The sequence below is a fragment of the Salvelinus fontinalis genome, chromosome 32 (genome assembly GCF_029448725.1).
Source record: "Salvelinus fontinalis isolate EN_2023a chromosome 32, ASM2944872v1, whole genome shotgun sequence".
In the NCBI taxonomy this organism is placed as follows: domain Eukaryota; kingdom Metazoa; phylum Chordata; class Actinopteri; order Salmoniformes; family Salmonidae; genus Salvelinus; species Salvelinus fontinalis.
The window spans coordinates 25354069-25375998 of NC_074696.1; the positions used below are offsets into that span (position 1 = coordinate 25354069).

The 21930-nt window shown below is 42.7% G+C and overlaps 1 protein-coding gene across 5 annotated transcripts in view; it reads left to right on the top strand.

Moving 5' to 3' along the window:
- Positions 1-21930, top strand: part of LOC129830971 (CUB and sushi domain-containing protein 3-like) — a 759188-nt gene that overhangs the window by 632273 nt on the left and 104985 nt on the right. For 3 of the 5 annotated variants that reach the window (XM_055893869.1, XM_055893870.1, XM_055893873.1), the window contains exons 45-48: positions 4343-4423; positions 8779-8892; positions 15323-15511; positions 16463-16621. In XM_055893869.1, the coding sequence (XP_055749844.1) occupies positions 4343-4423; positions 8779-8892; positions 15323-15511; positions 16463-16621 (543 nt within the window). The remainder of the gene's footprint in view (positions 1-4342; positions 4424-8778; positions 8893-15322; positions 15512-16462; positions 16622-21930) is intronic. The other 2 variants (XM_055893871.1, XM_055893872.1) reach the window with 1 other exon arrangement.

A 21930-nucleotide genomic window follows, 5' to 3' on the forward strand; every position in this document is an offset into this window, starting at 1 on the left:
GGTGGCTTTAAAGGTACTCCAATCACTTTACTATAACAGTTGAGGTGCTTAACTGTCACTTTAGTTTCAGCTCTGTCCAAATGGATTATGGGTAAACTGCAGTTTGATACAGTATGGATCAACAGTCGCTGTTGGTTGATTACAGTTATTAAACAATGTTTAATTTGTCGGTCAGATGTTCGAAGGTAACGGAGAACTATTTGATGTATACTATTATTATCATTATTATTCATCTGTACTTCGATCCCTATAGTCTAATAAAGCAATCCCTAACCACATATCTGGTCTGTTGCTCTTCTCTGAATGTACTAGACTAGAATGCACAGCAATGTTTCTCTATATTTACATGGATTTGGGAATTACTCTGCTTCTGTAATGAGTTTAGCTTTGATTTATTTTAAAAGACCGAGTTAGAGTTAGAGACCATTTTATTTCCCCTTAGTGAACACTCTGCTTTGCTGTGAATTAACCAAGATTTATATAACGTTTAGTATTAGTAAAATATATAAATTTACTATATTAGAATATCCTCAACTGTCCTCAACTGTCAAGTAATCAGATGATAGTCTATAGCTGGTTTATTCATGTAGTTTGCAGTCCAGACTAACAAAAAAAAGTGTTTTCATTTCGGTCACATCAAAGATTGGCCGGGGATAAATAGATTGAATATGATTATCTCTCTGAATAATCTTCAACAAGCAAAATGCAAAACTGTCACTTTTTCCAATTCTGTTAAGAGAGGGTTTAAGTTGAAAAATTGCATAGTTATTCAGGACATTATGCAGACATCATGATTTGATGACTCAATTCCCAGAGCCCACTAGTTTTGACCGGTGATTATCTTCATCGTTCACAGTAACCACGTTTCCATCCAGTTTTTAGGCGAGTAAAGTCAAACTGTATAAAAAAAAATCACGACAACTATGATGGAAACAGGAGGTTTTGGTACAATTTGATCAATGCAGGCAGATAATTTCTACGTTCAACATGGTGAGCTCTTTTTTTGTGTGTAAAATGGCGGTGGAAACGCCATATCAAAGTAAACTTGGAGTCACGTGATTATATGGCGTGTTGTCCTCCCATTACGACTCGGGAAAGCATGCAGTTTATAATACTACAGATTAAATACATTATAGGAACTCCGTGCTCCTTTCCAATAAATATTGAGGGTCTTATTCTGGTGACATGATGATCGATGCTTGACTGCCGTTTGACAAATACAAATATCCCTTTGCTTATCCATAATCCTCTCACCGTGTAAACTAGCCTACCTGCACAGCTTATCCGCACTGTGTCTGCGAGCTGTTGGCTAGACCAAGGTAGACACATTTGCTATTTAACGTAACGTTTTTTGTGACAAAACTATCGATGAAAACACATTGAACTTTAGATTTTTATTCTGTAAATGAAAACTTCGGAAAATACAATTTTGTGTGCACTATGTCATCGCGTACTGATTTTTATCACAAGTCCGTTTAGTGGAAACACTACTGATGGGAAAATGTGCATGTTTTCTTTATGCAGATTTGAGAATATTTGCATGAAAATCTGTGGCCAATTGGATGGAAACCTAGTTAGTGTAGACAAATCCCACGAGGGAAATACATAGAGGAAGCTAAGTAGTGTTTCCTCCTTTTTATTGCGCTCTTTTGTGAGAACTGCACTCTTAGAAAAAAGGTGCTATCTAGAACCTAAAAGGGTTCTTCGACTGTCCCCAAAGGAGAACCCTTTGTAGAACCCTTTTTGGTTGCAGGTAGAACCATTTCTACAGAGAGATCTAAATGGAACCCGAAAGGGTTATCCTGTGGGAACAGCCAAATAACCTTTTTGTAAGCCTTTTTTCGAAGAGTGCATCAGTCTCTCATGGGACATAGAAAGTAACAGTCAGTGTCATTGACTCTTCATAGCTTTCGCTTCAATTGCCAATACACACAAACACACGCACACATATTCTCCAACTTCACAGTCACACACACACACACACACACACACACACACACACACACACACACACACACACACACACACACACACACACACACACACACACACACACACACACACATCACCCCCTAGCGCCCACCCACCCACACACACACACACACACACACACACACACACACACACACACACACACACACAGACACACACACACACACACACACACACACATACACAACCCTCTCACCACCTAACACCCACCCACACACACATACACATGCTCTCCCCTCATCCCTCTACCCCCCTCCCCTGTTCCCTCTGTGCTCTCTCTCCTTCCTCTCCCTGCAGAGCCTCCAAAGGAATCTTATTAATCAGCTAGCACATTGAACAGGAGCCACGTGGTAAGTGGCTCTCGCTACTTAATTCGTTATATTCTAGCGACCAGCATCGTCTGGAGCCAAAGCTCCTGTTCTCTATTAGAGAAAGCTGGCTTCCTCCCTCCTCTCCTCTGTCTACTCTGTTAGCTGGGGTGTATTCATTAGTGCACACAGCAGCAAACCATATCAAGAGTTTCTTATTGGACAAAGGTAGGTCCCTCCCCGTTTCGTTCCGTTGGCTTCTGTTTGTTTCCCAGTGTATACATCCCTGTTAATGTCTGGGAGAAAAAGAAGTACTGTGTATCAGACCTGGGTTCAAATACTATTTGAAATCTTTCACATATTTTTAGTTTTTGCTTTAGCCTGCCTAGGGAGCCAGGTGGGTGGGGTTTGCGTTTTTGAGACGTCGGTGCCTGGTTGTGCCAGGGATGGAGATTGGTACAAATAGCCCACTGTGTTATTCCTGATAATTAATGCACCAATTAAGACGGTGAAACGGTTCCCACAATTAACGAATGTTGATGGTGCTTCAGCCTGTCTATATATACTGGAAGAGGGAGGGAGAGAGTCAGGCAGTGATTCCTATATAGTGATTCCCTAGATATAGTAGTGTGCTACTTTTGACCAGAGCCCTATGGGGAATAGGGTGCTATTTGAAGCGCAGACCAGTTGAGTAATGCTCTAGCTAGCTCCAGTACTTCATAGTATTAGCATACCTATTGTATTTTTAGCAGCATGCTACACTTTCAATGTATTTGGTGCATGATAGGTTACCTTCAAATATTACTCAATAGTTCATTATGATGAATGATCAATGACTGTTTTTGATTTTCCCTCCTAGTTTGTGTTGGCATGACACTGCCAGGTAGCTGGGTAATGGGTGTAGTCTGGCTTTGCAGTCCTGAAAGATGTTAGCTGTAAGATTCAATGGTAATATGGTAATATTTCCCTTTGCCTTGGTAATATTTCCCGTTACCTTATATTATTCCTGTCATTAGCAGTGATTCCTCAGATTGTGTGTGTGTGTGTTCATGTGTGTTTGAGAGTGTCTATGTGTGTCTGTGTCTGTATGTCTCTCCGTCTGTGCATTTGCGTGTGCTTGTGTGTGTACGGTGTAATATCTCTCCCTGGGCACAGCTCCGACCTGTATCACCTTATTTTATCCTGTCCTTAGCGCCAGCTAGCAGCGTTCGCTTCCTCAGATCGTTAGCAGTGCGTCGGTCCCAGCACAGCCCAGTTTGAACACTATTGATTCCCAAAAGGTACACTGGGCTTATCTGATGCCCTTAAACACACCGTGGTGATCACGTTGCTGCTGAATTAATTGTTATGCAGCCAGGTGGAGGAGGTGTGGAATCTGATATTGTTTTTCCATTTACGCTTAACCTTTCAAATGTCAGTTTTTCCTCCTCCCCAATGCTGATGCTCTTTTGTCCAGACATGGGAAATCAATGGAGATCAGTGATTTTGCAAGTGGGTCGGCGGTAGTGGTGGCACAGGTGGGGTGATGGGCTTTGCATTACTGTTGAGTTTAGCAGAAACTCACGTTTAAACCATTAACAGGAATAACCAAGAGATCAAAATATTCTTAATTTAATTCCATGTTTGATAGAATACAAAACAGTGCCAGTGCAGTAAGTGCTTAACAAAAAAAGAGCAGTACTACTTTTTCATTACTGTTGAAATGTTCTTTACACTTTTTTCTTCTCTTCTTTCTTCCTCCTTCCTCATTCTTCCGTCTACCTTCTTCCTCCTTCTTCTTCCTTCTTCCTTCTTCTTCCTCCTCCTCCTTCCTTCCTTCTTCTTCCTCCTCCTTCCTCCTTCTTCCTTCTTCCTCCGTCTTCTTCCTTCTTCCCCTTCTTCATTCTTCTTCTTCCTCATTACTCCTTCTTATTCTTCTTCCTCCTTCGCCCTTCGTCCTTTTCCTGGTTCTTCTTTTTTCTTCTACCTTCTTCTTCCTTCTTCCTCCTTCTTCATCCTTCTTCCTGCTTCTTCCTCCTTCTTCCTACTTCTTCCGATTCTAGCATACCAGCTGAGGATCTGCCAGGCGCCCCCTGAGGTCGCTAACGCTGATATACTCATGGAGGACGGGGAGCTTGAAATAGGTAAGGCGTCCACCTTTAGTTCAATCCCAGAATATTCTCCCTTTTTCTAATGGATCGTTTGGGAGAGATTGGGCCTCCTCACCACTCTTCATACTTAGGACCAGGAGGTTTTTCTACCCACCTAACCTAACCAGGAAAAACTCTGGTGTTGTTGGTTATAACTATGACCTGGAGTTTTTCCTGGTCAGATCACATGGTCAAGAATACTCCTGGGCATGTATTCATAAAGTGTCTGAGGGTGCTAGGGTTCGATTCAAACTGTAATGTTGAAGCGTGTGATCAACATTTTTATTTAAAGATGTAGCTGACGTATGCAGCGTTTAACGTAGATGCATTCTCCGCTAACGCAGAAACATTGCCTTTAAATTTCAATCACGTTGTTACGTTGAACTTCAGCGATGCAGATTGAATGGAGCCCCTAATCGAGGATCAGTTGAGCTTTTTTAGCTCATAATGAATGAAGATTATATGGACTGGGATCAGACACTCCTACTTCTGAGATGCTTTGTGAGTATAGGTCCTGGCCTTACTTCAGCCGCTGAAACTAGGAAACTGAAACCCTTTACACCAGTACCATGTCCCTGTGTTTCACAACATCCGTCATATCAGTCTCACCTCTGCTACAGTAAACATGCTGATGTACAATGTTCGCAGAGAGTATCGATCATGGCTTAGAGAAGAGGGGGCAAGCCTCCTCCTGTATGTGTGACCCCCACTAATACCATGGATGGACTCACACACGCACACACACACACACACACACACACACAGACACACACACTCAGACTCACAGACACCTTGCTAGGACACACACATGCATGCACGCATGCGCACACACACACCCTGCTAGACACACAGGGTTATTTCTGCTTTGCCGTGGTATTAATAGTGAGTTAGCAACTAGCTCTGTGATTGGTGGGTATCAATGAGTGAGTTAGCAACTAGATCTGTGATTGGTGGGTATGAAAGTGGGCGATCACAGTGGCTGAGATGGATTCAGCTTGCCCAGTAACAAGGCCCAGAGACTGTGTGCGAATGTGTGTGTGTCTGTGCGCGTGGTTGTGTGTACTGTAGCAGCCCTGTACAGAATACTAAAACCACTATCATCCATCATCATCTGTGACATGGCCCTCTGCTGCTTTTTAAAGATATCAGATGGCTTCTAAAAAGACTAGAATGTTACAGTAGATGATGATGATGATGAAGAGCATAACTTTTGATTTTCAACACCAGTTATTCTTGGTTGCACTAACACTAGTACTAATACTTCAGGGACCATGGTTTATTTTGCATTATATACTGGGTGGTTCGCCCCCTGAATGCTGATTGTCTGAAAGCCGTATACCACGGGTATGACAAAATATAACTTTTTACTGTTCTAATTACGTTTGTAACTAGTTTATAATAGTAATAAGACACCTCAGGAATTGGTGGTATATGGCCAATATACCACAGCTGTTGGCTGTATCCAGGCACTCCGCCTTGCGTCGTGTTAAGAACAGCCCTTAGCTGTATTATATTGGCCATATACCACACCCCCTCATGCCTTATTGCTTAGTTATAAAGTCTTGAAGTGTCCTACCCAGGCTAGAACTCACTCATCAACAGTGTTCAACATTGAAATTTTGGGAAGGTCACCCCATCCGTCTCAGGCATCTGTTGTCCTTCTTAATTAAACAACTGCTTCATCTGAGTGCATCTACACTCTTCGAAAAAAGGTTGCCAAAACAGTTCTTTGGTTGTCTCCATAGGAGAACCCTTTTTGATTCCAGGTAGAACCCTTTTTCGTTCCCGGTAGAACTCTTTTGCGTTCTATGGAACTCAAAAGAGTTCTACATGGAACCAAATGGGTTCCACCTGAAACCAAAAAGGGTTCTTCATGGCTTAAAAACTAAGGTGTCATTGTACGCTGATGATTCATGTTTTCTTTTAAAACTACAACTAGAGTCTCTCCAGGGCCTCATAGAGGATCTAGATACCTTTGCTATCCTCTCTGGATTAAAACCAAATTATGATAAATGTACCATATTACGTATTGGATCACTAAAAAATACACATTTTATATTGCCATGTAGTTTACCAATTAAATGGTCTGACGGAGATGTGGACATACTCGGTATAAAAATCCCAAAAGAAAGAAATGATCTCACTTCAATAAATTTTTATAGAAAGTTAGCAAAAATAGATAAGATCTTGCTACCATGGAAAGGAAAATACCTGTCTATTTGTGGAAAAATCACCCTAATTAACTCTTTAGTCATATCACAGTTTACCTATTTGCTTATGGTTTTGCCTACACCTAGTGACCTGTTTTTTAAATTATATGAACAAAAAATATTCAATTTTATTTGGAACGGCAAGCCAGATAAAATTAAAAGGGCCTATTTATATAACGAATATGAATTCGGAGGGCAGAAATTATTAAATATTAAAGCATTAGACCTCTCACTAAAGGCATCGGTCATACAAAAGTTATACTTAAATCCAAACTGGTTCTCTAGTAAACTGGTACGAATGTCTCATCCTATGTTCAAGAAGGGCCTTTTTCCCTTTATTCAGATTACACCTGCTCATTTTCGGTTGTTTGAAAAGGAAATGATCTCCAAAATATCCTTATTCTTTAAACAAGCCTTAGAAAGTTGGTTGCAATTTCAGTTTAATCCACCTGAAAGGACGGAACAAATAGTACAACAAATATTGTGGTTAAATTCAAATATAATAATTGATAAAAAAACTGTATTTATCGAAGAAATGTTTAAAAAAGGTATAATTTTTGTGAATGATATCATAAATAGGACTGGTGGAGTTATGTCACACATGCAGCTAACACAGACATATGGAAAAGTCTGCTCTACCCAAAATTACAACCAATTAATTGCAGCATTACCACAAAAATGGAAGAGGCAAGTAGAAGGGGAAAAAAGTAAGGAACTTGTATGTCGGCCCTGTATTAAAGAACAAAAATGGTTAAAGAAAAGTGTGATAAATAAAAACATATACCAATTTCATTTAAGGACCAAAAAACTAACAGCTGTGCCATACAAATTGCAAAATAGTTGGGAAGAGATTTTCGATGTACCCATTCCATGGCACATGGTTTATGAATTGATACGCAAAACAACGCCGGATTCAAAACTTCGAATTTTTCAATATAAATTACTGTACAAAATTCTTGCAACTAATATAATGTTATATATATGGGGTATACAATCTTCCCAGCTCTGCAGATTCTGTTGTGAGGAGGCAGAGTCATTAGATCATTTATTTTGGTATTGTCCATATGTAGCTCGTTTTTGGTCACAGGTCCAGGAATGGTTGAAGAATTGCAACATTTGCCTAAAACTAACGCTACAGATAGCAATACTGGGGGATTTGAAAAGCCATAGTCAATCAATCAATAATATAATAATTATTTTGGCAAAGATGTTTATTTTTAATTTACAATCTGTAGAAGCTATGAGAATAGGAAGGTTCAGGTCTTTTGTGAAGCATCACAGCACAGTTGAGAAATGTATGGCAAATAGAAATCCGAAATGGATGATGTTGGAAGATAGATGGGAGGGGTTGGGTGGAGCTGAAGGGTGGGACTAATAACAAGATAAACAATATAGGGCATACGGGATCTGTGAAATGTGTATAGGTGCGGAGCTTTTGTGAAATAGCACAGTTACAAGTGGAAATAAAATTGGATGGACAACAGAAATAGAGGAAGGACTAAGAACAAATAAGAGAGAACTATTGTAAAGTGGACTGTGTCTGTAAGATAGGTATAAGATGTAGAAATTGAAGGTAAAAGCAGAAGTGTTTATAAGTTTACTCCAATTGGGGGATTGGTGGTAGGGTCGCGGGGAATAATAATAAAGGCATATTCTTTAAAAAAGTATGTATGTCTATATAGGTATGTGTATGTATATATGTGTATATGTATGCATACGTGTATGGATATATATATTTACCCAAAAAATATGGGGGAATGGAAATGATGCAGACAATTACATTGGAAGCAACATTCTTTCCGCAATACTAAGCTGATCCTCCCCTATTAAAAAAAAAGAAGAAAAAAAAAAAAAAAAAAAAAGGGTTCTTCAAAGGGTTCTCCTATAGGTTATTTTTCTGAAGTTTGTACAGTAGGCTACACACTCTCTTTTTCTTTGTCTCTCTCTTTCTTTCTCCCTCTTTCTTTCTTTCTCTCTCGCTTTCAGACACACGCTAACTTGTCTTTTTCACTTTCTGCTCCATTCAAACCTTCTCTCTCTCTCTCTCTCTCTCTCTCTCTCTCTCTCTCTCCTCTCAACATTCCCTCTCTTTTGGTGTCTCTCCTCTTCCTCCTCCTCCTTAACTCCTCCTCCTTACAGGCAACATCCTCCGGTACCGCTGCCATCCTGGCTTCACCCTGGTGGGGAGTGAGATCCTGACATGCAGGCTGGGGGAGAGACTTCAGATGGACGGGCCTCCTCCCACATGTCAAGGTGTGTGTGAGCGCGTGCATGCGTGTGTGTGTGTGTACGTTCCTTCATGCGCATATGTGAGCGCAAGTGCGAGCCTGCGAGTGTGTGTTTGTTTGTGTGTGCGTGTGTGTGTGCACTCTTGCGTGTGTGTGTGGCAGCTGTAATTAAAATGGTTTAGTCATTAGATGTTGTGCTGCTGTGATGCGTTTTGCCCAGCTCTGTCACGGCCCCTCGTGTCTCCTGTCTTCTCTTCCAGTTATGTTTCTGTGTCGTCCCTCTCGCTGTGTTTAGTGGCCTAAACAGCTGTTGTCATTAATCTTTTATGGTGCCATATTTCTCTCCTCGATCCCATTGGTGGGACTCACTTTGTCAGGATTTGTCCTGATAATCTACCTGAAAAATATGTTAAACCTGGAAACTCGATGCATCATGGCATCATTCACAGCCTGCGTCCCAAATGGCACGCTATTGCCTACATAGTACATTACTAGTACATTACACAGGCTTTTGTCAAAAATAGTGCACTATGTAGGGAATAGGGTGCCATTTAAAGGCAGTCACAGTATTTTGCAACCGGAGCTGGAACTCGATCAAAACTAACTCCCAGGCGTGTGGTAAAAATAGAATGAAGTAGAGCTGAAAGTTTTCCCATAACTTTGAAGTTAATTTACAGTACCAGTCAAAAGTTTGGACACACCTACTCATGCAAGAGTTTTTCTTTATTTGTACTATTTTCTACATTGTAGAAGACATCAAAACACATAACACATATGGAGTCATGTAGTAACCAAAAAAGTGTTGGTCAAAATATATTGATCAAAATATATTTTATATTTGAGATTCTTCAAGTAGCCACCCTTTGCCTTGATGACACCTTTGCACACTCTTGGTATTCTCTTAACCAGCTTCACCTGGAATGCTTTTCCAACAATTCCCACATATGCTGAGAACTTGTTGGCTGCTTTCCCTTCACTATGCGGTCCAACTCATCGCAAACCATCTCAATTGGGTTGAGGTCGGGTGATTGTGGAGGCCAGGTCATCTGATGCAGCACTCTATCACTCTCCTTCTTGGTCAAATAGCCTTTACACAGCCTGGAGGTGTGTTGGGTCATTGTCCTATTGAAAAACAAATGATAGTCCCACTAACCGCAAACCAGATGGGATGGCGTATTGCTGCAGAATGCTGTTGTAGCCATGCTACAAGTGTGCCTTGAATTCTGAATAAATCACTGACAGTGTCACCAGCAAAGCACCCCCACACCATCTCCTCCTCCATGCTTCACGGTGGGAACCACATATGCGGAGATCATCCGTTCACCTACTCTGCATCTCACAAAAGCACGGCGGTTGGAACCAAAAATCTCAAATTTTGATTCATCAAACCGAAGGACAGATTTCCATCAGGGCGGCAGGTATCCTAGTGGTTAGAGCGTTGGCGAGTAATCAAAAGGTTGCTGGATCAAATCCTGAGCTGACAAGGTAAAGATTTGTCGTTATGCCCCTGAACAAGTTAGTTAAGCCACTGTTCCCCGTAGGCCATCATTGTAAATAAGAATTTGATCTTAACTGACTTGCCTAGTTAAATAAAGGTTCAATAAAAATAAATAAAAATAATTTCCATTGCTTGTGTTTCTTGACCCAAAGAAGTATCTTCTTCTTGTTGGTGTCCTTTAGTAGTGGTTTCTTTGCAGCCATTCAGGCCTTATTCACACAGTCTCCTCTGAACATTTGATGTTGAGATGTGTCTTTTTGTCACGTTCCTGACCTGTTTTCTGTTAGTTTGTGTATGTGTTAGCTGGTCAGGACGTGAGTTTGGGTGGGCAGTCTATGTTTTCTGTTTCTATGTTGGTTTAAGGGTGACCTGATATGGCTCTCAATTAGAGGCAGGTGGTTTTCATTTCCTCTGATTGAGAGCCATATTAAGGTAGGTGTTTTCACACTGTTTGTTGGTGGGTGGTTGTCTCCTGTGTCTGTGTGATGTTACGCCACATGGGACTGTTTCGGTTTTGTTTGTTCGGTTTATGTAGTCTGTTCCTGTTTTCATGCGTTCTTCGTTATACGTAAGTTCTTATGTTCAGGTGCGTCTACGTCGTTTGTTGTTTTGTAGTTATTCAAGTATAGTTCGTTTTCTGTCTATGTCGTGTCTTGTTTAAATCAATAAATCATGTCATCATACCTCGCTGCATATTGGTCTTCAGATCCCTCTCTCCTCTCCTCGTCTGAGGAGGAGGAGGATTTAGAGTATCGTTACAGAACCACCCACCAAATTACCAGAACCAAGCAGCGGGGAAAAGGGCAGCGAAAGCAACCGCAGAAATCCCAGGATTCATGGACATGGGAGGAGATCTTGAATGGAGAAGGACCCTGGGCACAGGCTGGGGAGTATCGCCGCCCCAAAGCTGAGCTGGAGGAAGCGAAAGCTGAGCGGCGGCGATATGAGGAGGCAGCACGGCAGCGGGACAGGTACGAGAGGCAACCCCAGAATTTTTTTGGGGGGGGGCTAGAGAGGAGTGTGGCTAAGCCAGGTAGCAGACCTGAGCGCACTCCTCGTGCTTATTATAAGCAACGCGTCACTGGTCAGGCACCGTGTTATGCGGTTAAGCGCACGGTGTCGCCAGTGCGTGCCCATAGCCTGGTGCGCTATAGGGCAGCCCCCCGAAAGTGTCAAGTGAGTGTGGGCATCCAGCCGGGGCGTATTGTGCCTGCTCAGCGCGTCTGGTCTCCGGTACGCAGTTTCGGTCCAGGGTATCCTGCGCCGGCTCTGCGTGCTGTGTCTCCGGGGCGCTGGGAGGGTGCAGTGCGTCCTATGCCTACGCTCCGCTCGTACCGGGCAAATGTGGGAGTGGAGCCTAAGGGAGAAGTGCGCGTAGTAGGCACTAGATCTCCAGTGCTCATCCACAGCCCGGTTCAACCTGTGCCTGCACTCTGGAGGGTACGGGCTGAAGTAGTATGCCAGCCTGGGGGAGTGGTGCCAAGGCTGCGCACCAGAGCTCCAGTGCTCCCCCACAGCCCGGTCCTTCAGGTGCCTTTTAACATCAAGCCTCCTGTAGGTCTCTCCAGTCTGGTGGGTCCTGTGGCAGCCCCACGCACCAGGCTGTCTCTCCGTCTCCTCCCTACAGGTGTGCCCGTCTGCCCAGCGGTGCCTGAACTGCCCGTCTGCCCAGCGGCGCCTGAACTGCCCGTCTGCCCAGCGGCGCCTGAACTGCCCGTCTGCCCAGCGGCGCCTGAACTGCCCGTCTGCCCAGCGGCGCCTGAACTGCCCGTCTGCCATGAGCCTGCAAAGCTGCCCGTCTGCCATGAGCCTGCAAAGCCGCCCGTCTGCCAAGAGCCTACAGAGCCGCCCGTCTGCCAAGAGCCTACAGAGCCGTCAGCCAGACAGGAGCCGCCAGAGCCTTCCGCCAGACCGGAGCCGCCAGAGCCTTCCGCCAGACCGGATCAGCCAGAGCCTTCCGCCAGACCGGATCAGCCAGAGCCTTCCGCCAGACCGGATCAGCCAGAGCCTTCCGCCAGACCGGATCAGCCAGAGCCTTCCGCCAGACCGGATCAGCCAGAGCCTTCCGCCAGACCGGATCAGCCAGAGCCTTCCGCCAGACCGGATCAGCCAGAGCCTTCCGTCAGACCGGACCAGCCTTCAGAGCCGTCCAGCCAGGATCCGCCAGAGCCAGCCAGCCAGGATCCGCCAGAGTTTATCAGCCGGGACCTGCCCCTTGTCCCGGTGTTGCCCCTTGTCCCGGTGTTGTCCCTCAGTCCGGAGCTGCCGTCCCTCAGTCCGGGGCGGCCCCTAAATCCAGCGGGACCCATGTCTAGGGTTCCCAGTCCAAGGTCGGTGGCGAGGGTCGCCACCTTGAGGAAGACACAGAAGCGGGGATTTATTATGGTGGGATTGGGACAGCGTCCGGAGCCGGAGCCACCACCGTGGTCAGATGCCCACCCAGACCCTCCCCTAGACTTTTGGTGGTGCGTTCGGAGTACGCACCTTGAGGGGGGGGTTATGTCACGTTCCTGACCTGTTTTCTGTTAGTTTGTGTATGTGTTAGCTGGTCAGGACGTGAGTTTGGGTGGGCAGTCTATGTTTTCTGTTTCTATGTTGGTTTAAGGGTGACCTGATATGGCTCTCAATTAGAGGCAGGTGGTTTTCATTTCCTCTGATTGAGAGCCATATTAAGGTAGGTGTTTTCACACTGTTTGTTGGTGGGTGGTTGTCTCCTGTGTCTGTGTGATGTTACGCCACATGGGACTGTTTCGGTTTTGTTTGTTCGGTTTATGTAGTCTGTTCCTGTTTTCATGCGTTCTTCGTTATACGTAAGTTCTTATGTTCAGGTGCGTCTACGTCGTTTGTTGTTTTGTAGTTATTCAAGTATAGTTCGTTTTCTGTCTATGTCGTGTCTTGTTTAAATCAATAAATCATGTCATCATACCTCGCTGCATATTGGTCTTCAGATCCCTCTCTCCTCTCCTCGTCTGAGGAGGAGGAGGATTTAGAGTATCGTTACACTTTTACTTGAACTCTGTGAAGCATTTATTTGGGCTGCAATCTGAGGTGCAGTTAACTCTAATGAACGTATCCTCTGCAGCAGAGGTAAATCTGGGTCTTTCTTTCCTGTGGCAGTCCTCATGAAAGCCAGTTTCATCATAGCGCTTGGTGGTTTTTGCGACTGCACTTGAAGTAACTTTCAAAGTTCTTGAAATATTCCGCATTGACTGACCTTCATGTCTTAAAGTAATGATGGACTGTCGTTTCTCTTTGCTTATTTGAGCTGTTCTTGCCATAATATGGACTTGTTTTTTTACCAAATAGGGCAATTTTCTGTATACCACCCCTACATTGTCACAACACAACTGAATGGCTCAAACACATTAAGAAGGAATGAAATTCAAAAAATGTACATTTAACAAGGCACACCTGTTAACCTCTCTGGGATATGTGGGACGGTAGTGTCCCACCTGGCCAACCTCCAGTGAAAATGCAGAGTGCCAAATTCAAATAAATTACTATAAAAATTTAACTTTCATGAAATCACACACTCAATATACCAAATTAAAGCTACACTTGTTGTGAATCCATCCAACGTGTCAGATTTCAAAAATGCTTTACGGCGAAAGCAAACGATGCTATTATCTGAGGATAGCACCCAAGCAAACAAACACAGACCATCATATTTCAACCCTCCAGGCTCGACACAAAACGCAGAAATAAAGATATTATTCATGCCTTACCTTTGACGAGCTTCTTCTGTTGGCACTCCAATATGTCCCATAAACATCACAAATGGTCCTTTTGTTCGATTAATTCCGTTGATATAAATCCAAAATGTCTATTTATTTGGCGCGTTTGATCCAGAAAAACACTGGTTCCAACTTGCACAACGTGACTACAAAATATCTCAAAAGATACCTGTAAGCTTTGTCCAAACATTTCAAACTACTTTTGAATTACAACTTTAGGTATATTTTAACGTAAATAATCGATAAAATTGAAGACGGGATGATCTGTGTTCAATACCGGAGGAAAACAATGTGTAGCATGCTTTCTGGTCACGTGCCTCTAACAAATTCACTGGAGCCTCATTCTGAACATGGCTACTTCTTAATTTCTCAAAGGAAAAACCTCAACCAATTTCTAAAGACTGTTGACATCCAGTGGAAGCGATAGGAACTGCAGGAAGGTCCCTTAGAAATCTGGATTCCCAAAGAAAAATCATTGAAAAGAGAGTGACCTCAAAAACAATATATATTAATGGTTTGTCCTCGAGGTTTTGCCTGCAAAATAAGTTCTGTTATAGTCACAGACATGATTCAAACAGTTTTAGAAACTTCGAAGTGTTTTCTATCCAATACTAATAATAATATGCATATATTAGCATCTGGGACTGAGTAGGAGGCAGTTTACTCTGGGCATGCTTTTCATCCAAACATGAAAATGCTGCCCACTATCCTAGAGAAGTTAATTAAAATGCATTCCAGGTGACTACCTCATGAAGCTGGTTGAGAGAATGCCAAGTGTGCAAAGCTGTCATCAAGGCAAAGGGTGGCTACGTTGAAGAATCTCAAGTACAAAATATATTTTAATTTGTTTAACACTTTTTTTGGTTACTACATGATTCCATATGTGTCATTTCATAGTGTTGAAGTCTTCACTGCTATTCTACAGTGTAGAAATAGTAAAAACAAATAAAAACCCTTGAATGAGTAGGTGTGTTCAAACTTTTGACTGGTACTGTATATAAATATATTGTCTGTGTAATAAATAAGGAGAACCCGTAAAGTAAGGGGTGGTTCATTCTCGGCATAATGTATCCACTCCTTTTATTGTTCTGCTTCTTGGCTGAATGTGTTTACTTAGTTTAGTGAGTACTGTATCTTGGGTGACCACTGAATAAATGACATGTATCGAAGTTACAGAATCCACCTCTAACATACATTTGGTCTGCTGTTATGTCCCCACCCAGTGCAATGCCCGGCCCACGATGTAAGATTTGACTCTACTGGAGTAATCCTGAGTCCAGGCTACCCTGAAAGCTACCCAAACCTGCAGATGTGTATCTGGACCATCAATGTAGAGAAGGGCTACAACATCACACTGTACTTCGAGTCCTTCCAGACCGAGAGGGAGTTCGACATCCTAGAAGTCTTTGATGGTAGCTACAGTAGCATTACACTAGCCTGGTCCCTTAATTGTTTCTGCTGTCTTGCCAACTCATTACAGCACAAACAGATCTTGAACTAGGCTAGATTTGCACACTGTGATGTTTTTTAACCTGTTCTGCTTTTGCTCAGAGATGTGTTGTGTTCAAACTGTCTACTTGGGCTGCAGTGGCATTGTAAATGTAATCTTTAGTGAATTGAGTTTGGAGAATTTGGGAATGAAATGGCTGGAAGTGTCAGTATTAAATGCAAGACCTACAGAACGTTGTATGACCTCCCTTTGAATGAATGCAACAACATGAATGTGAAGCAACCACAATACCACTTAACACATTTTGCTGTGATGTCTAAAAGGCCTTTGTGATGAACAATGTTCAGCCCCTCTTCTCACAGCTAAAGATGAAAGATGCTCACATTTGAATAGTTTGCCCAATTTCAGTTTATGTGACAAAACAAGCAAGTATAGTGTAGAGAATCATTATACTATCTAAAGCGCTGTGAAATATATTTTTAATAACCACATATTGTATTTTCAGCTTTTTGAAGCTGGTGTACAAAACCGAAAGTAAAAGAAGCCAAAACTAAACTTAAGAACGGGAAGCATAGAAATAGCGTGCATAGAGTAGATCCACCACTTCTTAGACTTGCTTTCAATGAGAATGACAGATTAATAACGCACATTTATGTGAATTTAGTCGGGTCGCTCAAAAAGTTACATATTGCAGCTTTAATACAATGTTACTGAAGCTGTAATTCTTTCTTAGCCTTGTAAATGTATGATTTTCAACACAGATAAACAAAAATCTGCCTTATTGTTAGCATCCTCTCTTTTCTCTCTCTCTCTCTCTCTCTCTCTCTCTCTCTCTCTCTCTCTCTCTCTCTCTCTCTCTCTCTCTCTCTCTCTCTCTCTCTCTCTATCTATCTATCTATCTATCTATCTACAGGTCCCAGTACTAACAGTCAGACTCTGGCCACCTTCAGCGGTGACGTCCCCGCGCCCTTCAACATCACTACGACCGGCCACCAGCTCACACTGCGCTGGTCCTCCGACCACGGCACCAACAAGAAGGGTTTCCGTATCCGCTATGTTGGTGAGTATCAAAGTATGTATCCATTTAAATCACTCTTATTCACTTGCACGTTTATGTCTTTTGAGAGTGAGAATTGAGGAGTGAGTTTGTGTGCGTGATTGCTTGCTTGCATGTGTGTGTGTGAGGGGGAGAATTATAACAAAGTAGATACTCTAAAAACTTGCATGTGGAATATTGTGGTTGTACTCAATATTTGTCTGTCTTTCCTTGAGGTATTGAAGAATTAACAATTTACAGTATTGATGCATTTACATACACTGTCATGGAGGTTAGCCCATTGTTGAGGTTCAGAGCACAGTAAATAGATAGAGCACAGAGGACAATAGAGCACAGTTACCAGCACAGTAAATAGATTTTGCTCTAAGCTATGCACTCATTCTCTGACTGGCTAAAACCATGGGCCTAGTGCTGCTTCCTCATGTCTCGGTGCTACTACAGATGTCAGTGGAGATGTCAGTCGGGGCCTGGGGACCCTAAACAACCACAGAGCTGGGTCACACTTTACTGAGCAGGCAGGCGGGCCAGGGACAGACAGGGCCTGACCAGGTCAAGTGTTGGTCAGAGCTGACAGGCTGTCTGTCCCTAATAGTCCTGAGTAAGACATAGCTTTGTCTCAGACTACACAGCTTTTTCCAAATGTGACAACAGACGATGCGCTAAGACCCCCAAGGCACAAGACATCTATGGTCTCCCCAGACTGTGATGCCGACGGCGAAAACACCATGTGAAAAGCTAAAGGAGTAAGACAGCACAAACCAGTATTAGGACAGGACTGCAGTATTAGGATCACACTGCAGTATTAGGACTACACTGCAGTATTAGGATTAGACTGCAGTATTAGGATCACACTGCAGTATTAGGACTAGACTGCAGTATTAGGATTAGACTGCAGTATTCGGACTAGACTGCAGTATTAGGACCAGACTGCAGTATTAGGACTAGACTGCAGTAATATGGCTAGCCTGCAGTATTAGGACTAGACTGCAGTATTAGGACTAGACTGCAGTAATATGGCTAGCCTGCAGTATTAGGACTAGACTGCAGTATTAGGACTAGACTGCAGTATTAGTGCTAGACTGCCGTATTAGGACTAAACTGCAGTATTAAGACTAGACTGCAGAATTAGGACAAGACTGTAGTATTAGGACAATACTGTAGTATTAGGGCTAGACTGCAGTAATAGGGCTAGACTGCAGTATTAGGGCTAGACTACAGTATTAGGGCTAGACTGCAGTATTAGGGCTAGACTGCAGTATTAGGGCTAGACTACAGTATTAGGGCTAGACTGCAGTAATAGGGCTAGACTGCAGTATTAGGGCTAGACTGCAGTATTAGGGCTAGACTACGGTATTAGGACTAGACTGCAGTATTAGGACTAGACTGCAGTTTAAAGACTAGACTGCAGTATTAAGACTAGACTGCAGTATTAGGACAAGCCTGCAGTATTAAGACTAGACTGCAGTATTAAGACTAGACTGCAGAATTCGGACAAGACTGCAGTATTAGGACTAGACTGCAGTATTAGGGATAGACTGCAGTATTATGGCTAGACTGTAGTATTAGGCAAGACTGCAGTATTAGGACTAGACTGACGTATTAGGACTAAACTGCAGTATTAGGACTAGACTGCAGAATTAGGGCTAGACTGCAGAATTAGGGCTAGACTGCATTATTAGGACTAGACTGCAGAATTAGGGCTAGACTGCATTATTAGGACTAGACTGCAGTATTAGACAAGACTGCAATATTAGGACTAGACTGCAGTATTATGGCTAGACTGCAGTATTATGGCTAGACTGCAGTATTAGGGCTAGATTGCAGTTGTAGGACAAGACTGCAGTATTTGGACAAGACTATACTATTACGACTAGACTGCAGTATTAGGCTAGACTGCAGTATTAGGCTAAGACTGCAATATTAGGACTAGATTGCAGTTTTAGGACTAGACTGCTGTTTTAGGACTAGACTGCTGTTTTAGGACTAGACTGCTGTTTTAGGACTAGACTGCAGTATCAGGACTAGACTGCAGTATTAGGACTAGACTGCAGTATTAGGACTAGACTGCAGTATTAGGACTAGACTGCAATGTTAAGACATGACTGCAGTATTTGGACTAGACTTCCATATTTGACATGACTGCAGTATTAGGCTAAGACTCTGGTATTAGTCTAAGACTGTGGTATTAGTCTAAGACTACTGTTTTAGGACTAGACTGCAGTATTAGAACTAGACATCAGTATTAGGACTAGACTACAGTATTAAGACACGACTGCAGTATTAGGACTAGACTTCAGTATTTGGCAAGCCTGCAGTATTAGGCTAAGCCTGTGGTATTAGGACTAGACTGCAAATTTGACATGACTGCAGTATTTGGACTAGACTTCAGTATTTGACATGACTGCAGTATTAGGCTAAGACTGCGGTATTATGCGAAGACTCTGGTATTAGTCTAAGACTGTGGTGTTAGTCTAAGACTGCAGTATTAGGACTAGACTCCAATTTTAGGACTAGACTACTGTTTTAGGACTAAACTGCAGTATTAGGCTAAGACTGCAGTATTAGAACTAGACATCAATATTAGGACTAGACTGCAGTATTAGAACTAGACATCAATATTAGGACTAGACTGCAGTATTAGGGCTAGGCTGCAGTATTAGGACAAAACTGCAGTATTAGGCGAGACTGCAGTATTAGGCTAAGACTGCAGTATTAGGCTAAGACTGCGGTATTAGGACTAGACAGCGGTATTAGGACTAGACTGCAGCATTAGGGCTAGGCTGCAGTATTGGGGCTAGATTGCAGTTTTAGGACAAGACTGCAGTATTTGGACAAGACTATACTATTAGGACTAGACTATACTATTAGGACTAGACTGCAGTATTAGGCTAAGACTGCAATATTAGTACTAGACTGCAGTTTTAGGACTAGACTTCTGTTTTAGGACTAGACTGCAGTATTAGGACTAGACTGCAGTATTAGGACTAGACTGCAGTATTAAGACACAACTGCAGTATTAGGACTAGACTTCAGTATTTGGCAAGCCTGCCGTATTAGGCTAAGCCTGCGGTATTAGGACTCGACTGCAGTATTAGGACTAGACTGCAATATTAAGACATGACTGCAGTATTTGTACTAGACTTCAGTATTTGACATGACTGCAGTATTAGGCTAAGACTGTGGTATTAGTCTAAGACTGTAGTATTAGGACTAGACTGCAATTTTAGCACTAGACTGCTGTTTTAGGACTAGACTACAGTATTAGGCTAAGACTGCAGTATTAGAACTAGACATCAGTATTAGGACTCGACTGCAGTATTAAGGCACGACTGCAGTATTAGGCTAAGACTGCAGTATTAGGACTAGACTGCAGTATTAGGCTAAGACTGCAGTATTAGGACTAGACTGCAGTATTAGGCTAAGACTGCAGTATTAGGACTAGACTGCAGTATTAGGCTAAGACTGCAGTATTAGGCTAAGACTGCAGTATTAGGCTAAGACTGCAGTATTAGGACTAGACTGCAGTATTAGGACTAGACTGCAGTATTAGGCTAAGACTGCAGTATTAGGACTAGACTGCAGTATTAGGCTAAGACTGCAGTATTATTACTAGACTGCGGTATTAGGATTATACTGCGGTATTAGGACTAGCATGCGGTATTAGGGCTAGACTGTAGTATTAGGGCTAGACTGTAGTATTAGGACAAGACTACAGTATTAGGACAAGACTGCAGTATTAGGCTAAGACTGCAGTATTAGGCTAAGACTGTGGTATTAGGCTAAGACTGCAGTATTAGGCTAAGACTGCAGTATTAGGCTAAGACAGCAGTATAAGGCCTACAACAGTATACGGTTTAGACTGCAGTATTTGGACAAGACTGCAGTATTAGGGCTAGACTGCAGTATTAGGGCTAGACTGTAGTATTAGGGCTAGACTGCAGTATAAGGTCTAGACTGCAGTATTAGAACAAGACTGCAGTATTAGGGCTAAGACTGCGGTATTAGGTCTACATTGCAGTATTAGGACTACATTGCAGTATTACGACTACATTGCAGTATTAGGACTAGATTGCAGTATTAGGACTAGACTGCAGTATTAGGACTAGATTGCGTTAATAGGACTAGACTGCAGTATTACGACAAGCCTGCGGGAATAGGACTAGACTGCAGTATTAGGACTAGATTGCAGTATTAGGACTAGACTGCAGAATTAGGACTAGATTGCGTTAATAGGACTAGACTGCAGTATTAGGACTAGATTGCGTTAATAGGACTAGACTGCAGTATTAGGACTAGATTGCAGTATTAGGACTAGACTGCAGTATTACGACAAGCCTGCGGGAATAGGACTAGACTGCAGTATTAGGACTAGATTGCGTTAATAGGACTAGACTGCAGTATTACGACAAGCCTGCGGGAATAGGACTAGACTGCAGTATTAGGACTAGATTGCGTTAATAGAACTAGACTGCAGTATTACGACAAGCCTGCGGGAATAGGACTAGACTGCAGTATTAGGACTAGATTGCGTTAATAGAACTAGACTGCAGTATTACGACAAGCCTGCGGGAATAGGACTAGACTGCAGTGTTAGGAATGTAGCTTGTTAGGAATGTAACAAGACTAAGGCTAGGGAAGTCCAAACATTCCCAGAGTAAGGACGTGGCTGCAAAGCCATGCCAATAATTCTAATAGAGGTTTTTGTAATTGAGTAGCCATAGCAACATCCCTTTTCATCTCCACTTCCATTATCTAAATATATTAATCTCTTCAGGAAGATACCTAGTCGCTGATTTTCTACAGAAACGCAATCTCTATTTTTATCAGAGAAACAGACAAAAAATCTCAATCGTTATTGCTTTTTGGTGTTAGCGATGCATCAATAAATAGTTTGTCCTAACACTCTGTCTTTATTTTTGCTTTCACATTATAAGATGTTGTTCTTGAGCTGCCTCATCGTGTTTGTTCTGCTGTGTATAACCCAGTTACATTTCTGATACTTTTTCCAAATAATAACAGCCATTGTGCAAATGACTCCCTGCCTCAGAGATTGCTGGTATCTCATAACATGGAGTCATGCAGCTGAGGGAACTAGTAATTTGGCACTCAGTATGTGCGTCAGGAGATTTGCTGGGGGATAACTTCCTCGCTTGTTTAAGTATGCAAGATATTTGTAGTAAATCTGCTTTGAAGTGTTGTGACGCTCAAGCTAGAGTTTAGCATCTCTCTCTCTCTCTCTCCTCGCTCTCACTCTTCCTCTCCCTTTTCCTCTCCCTCTTCCTGACAAAATCTCAGTCTTTCTATTCTGCATCCTCTCCATAACT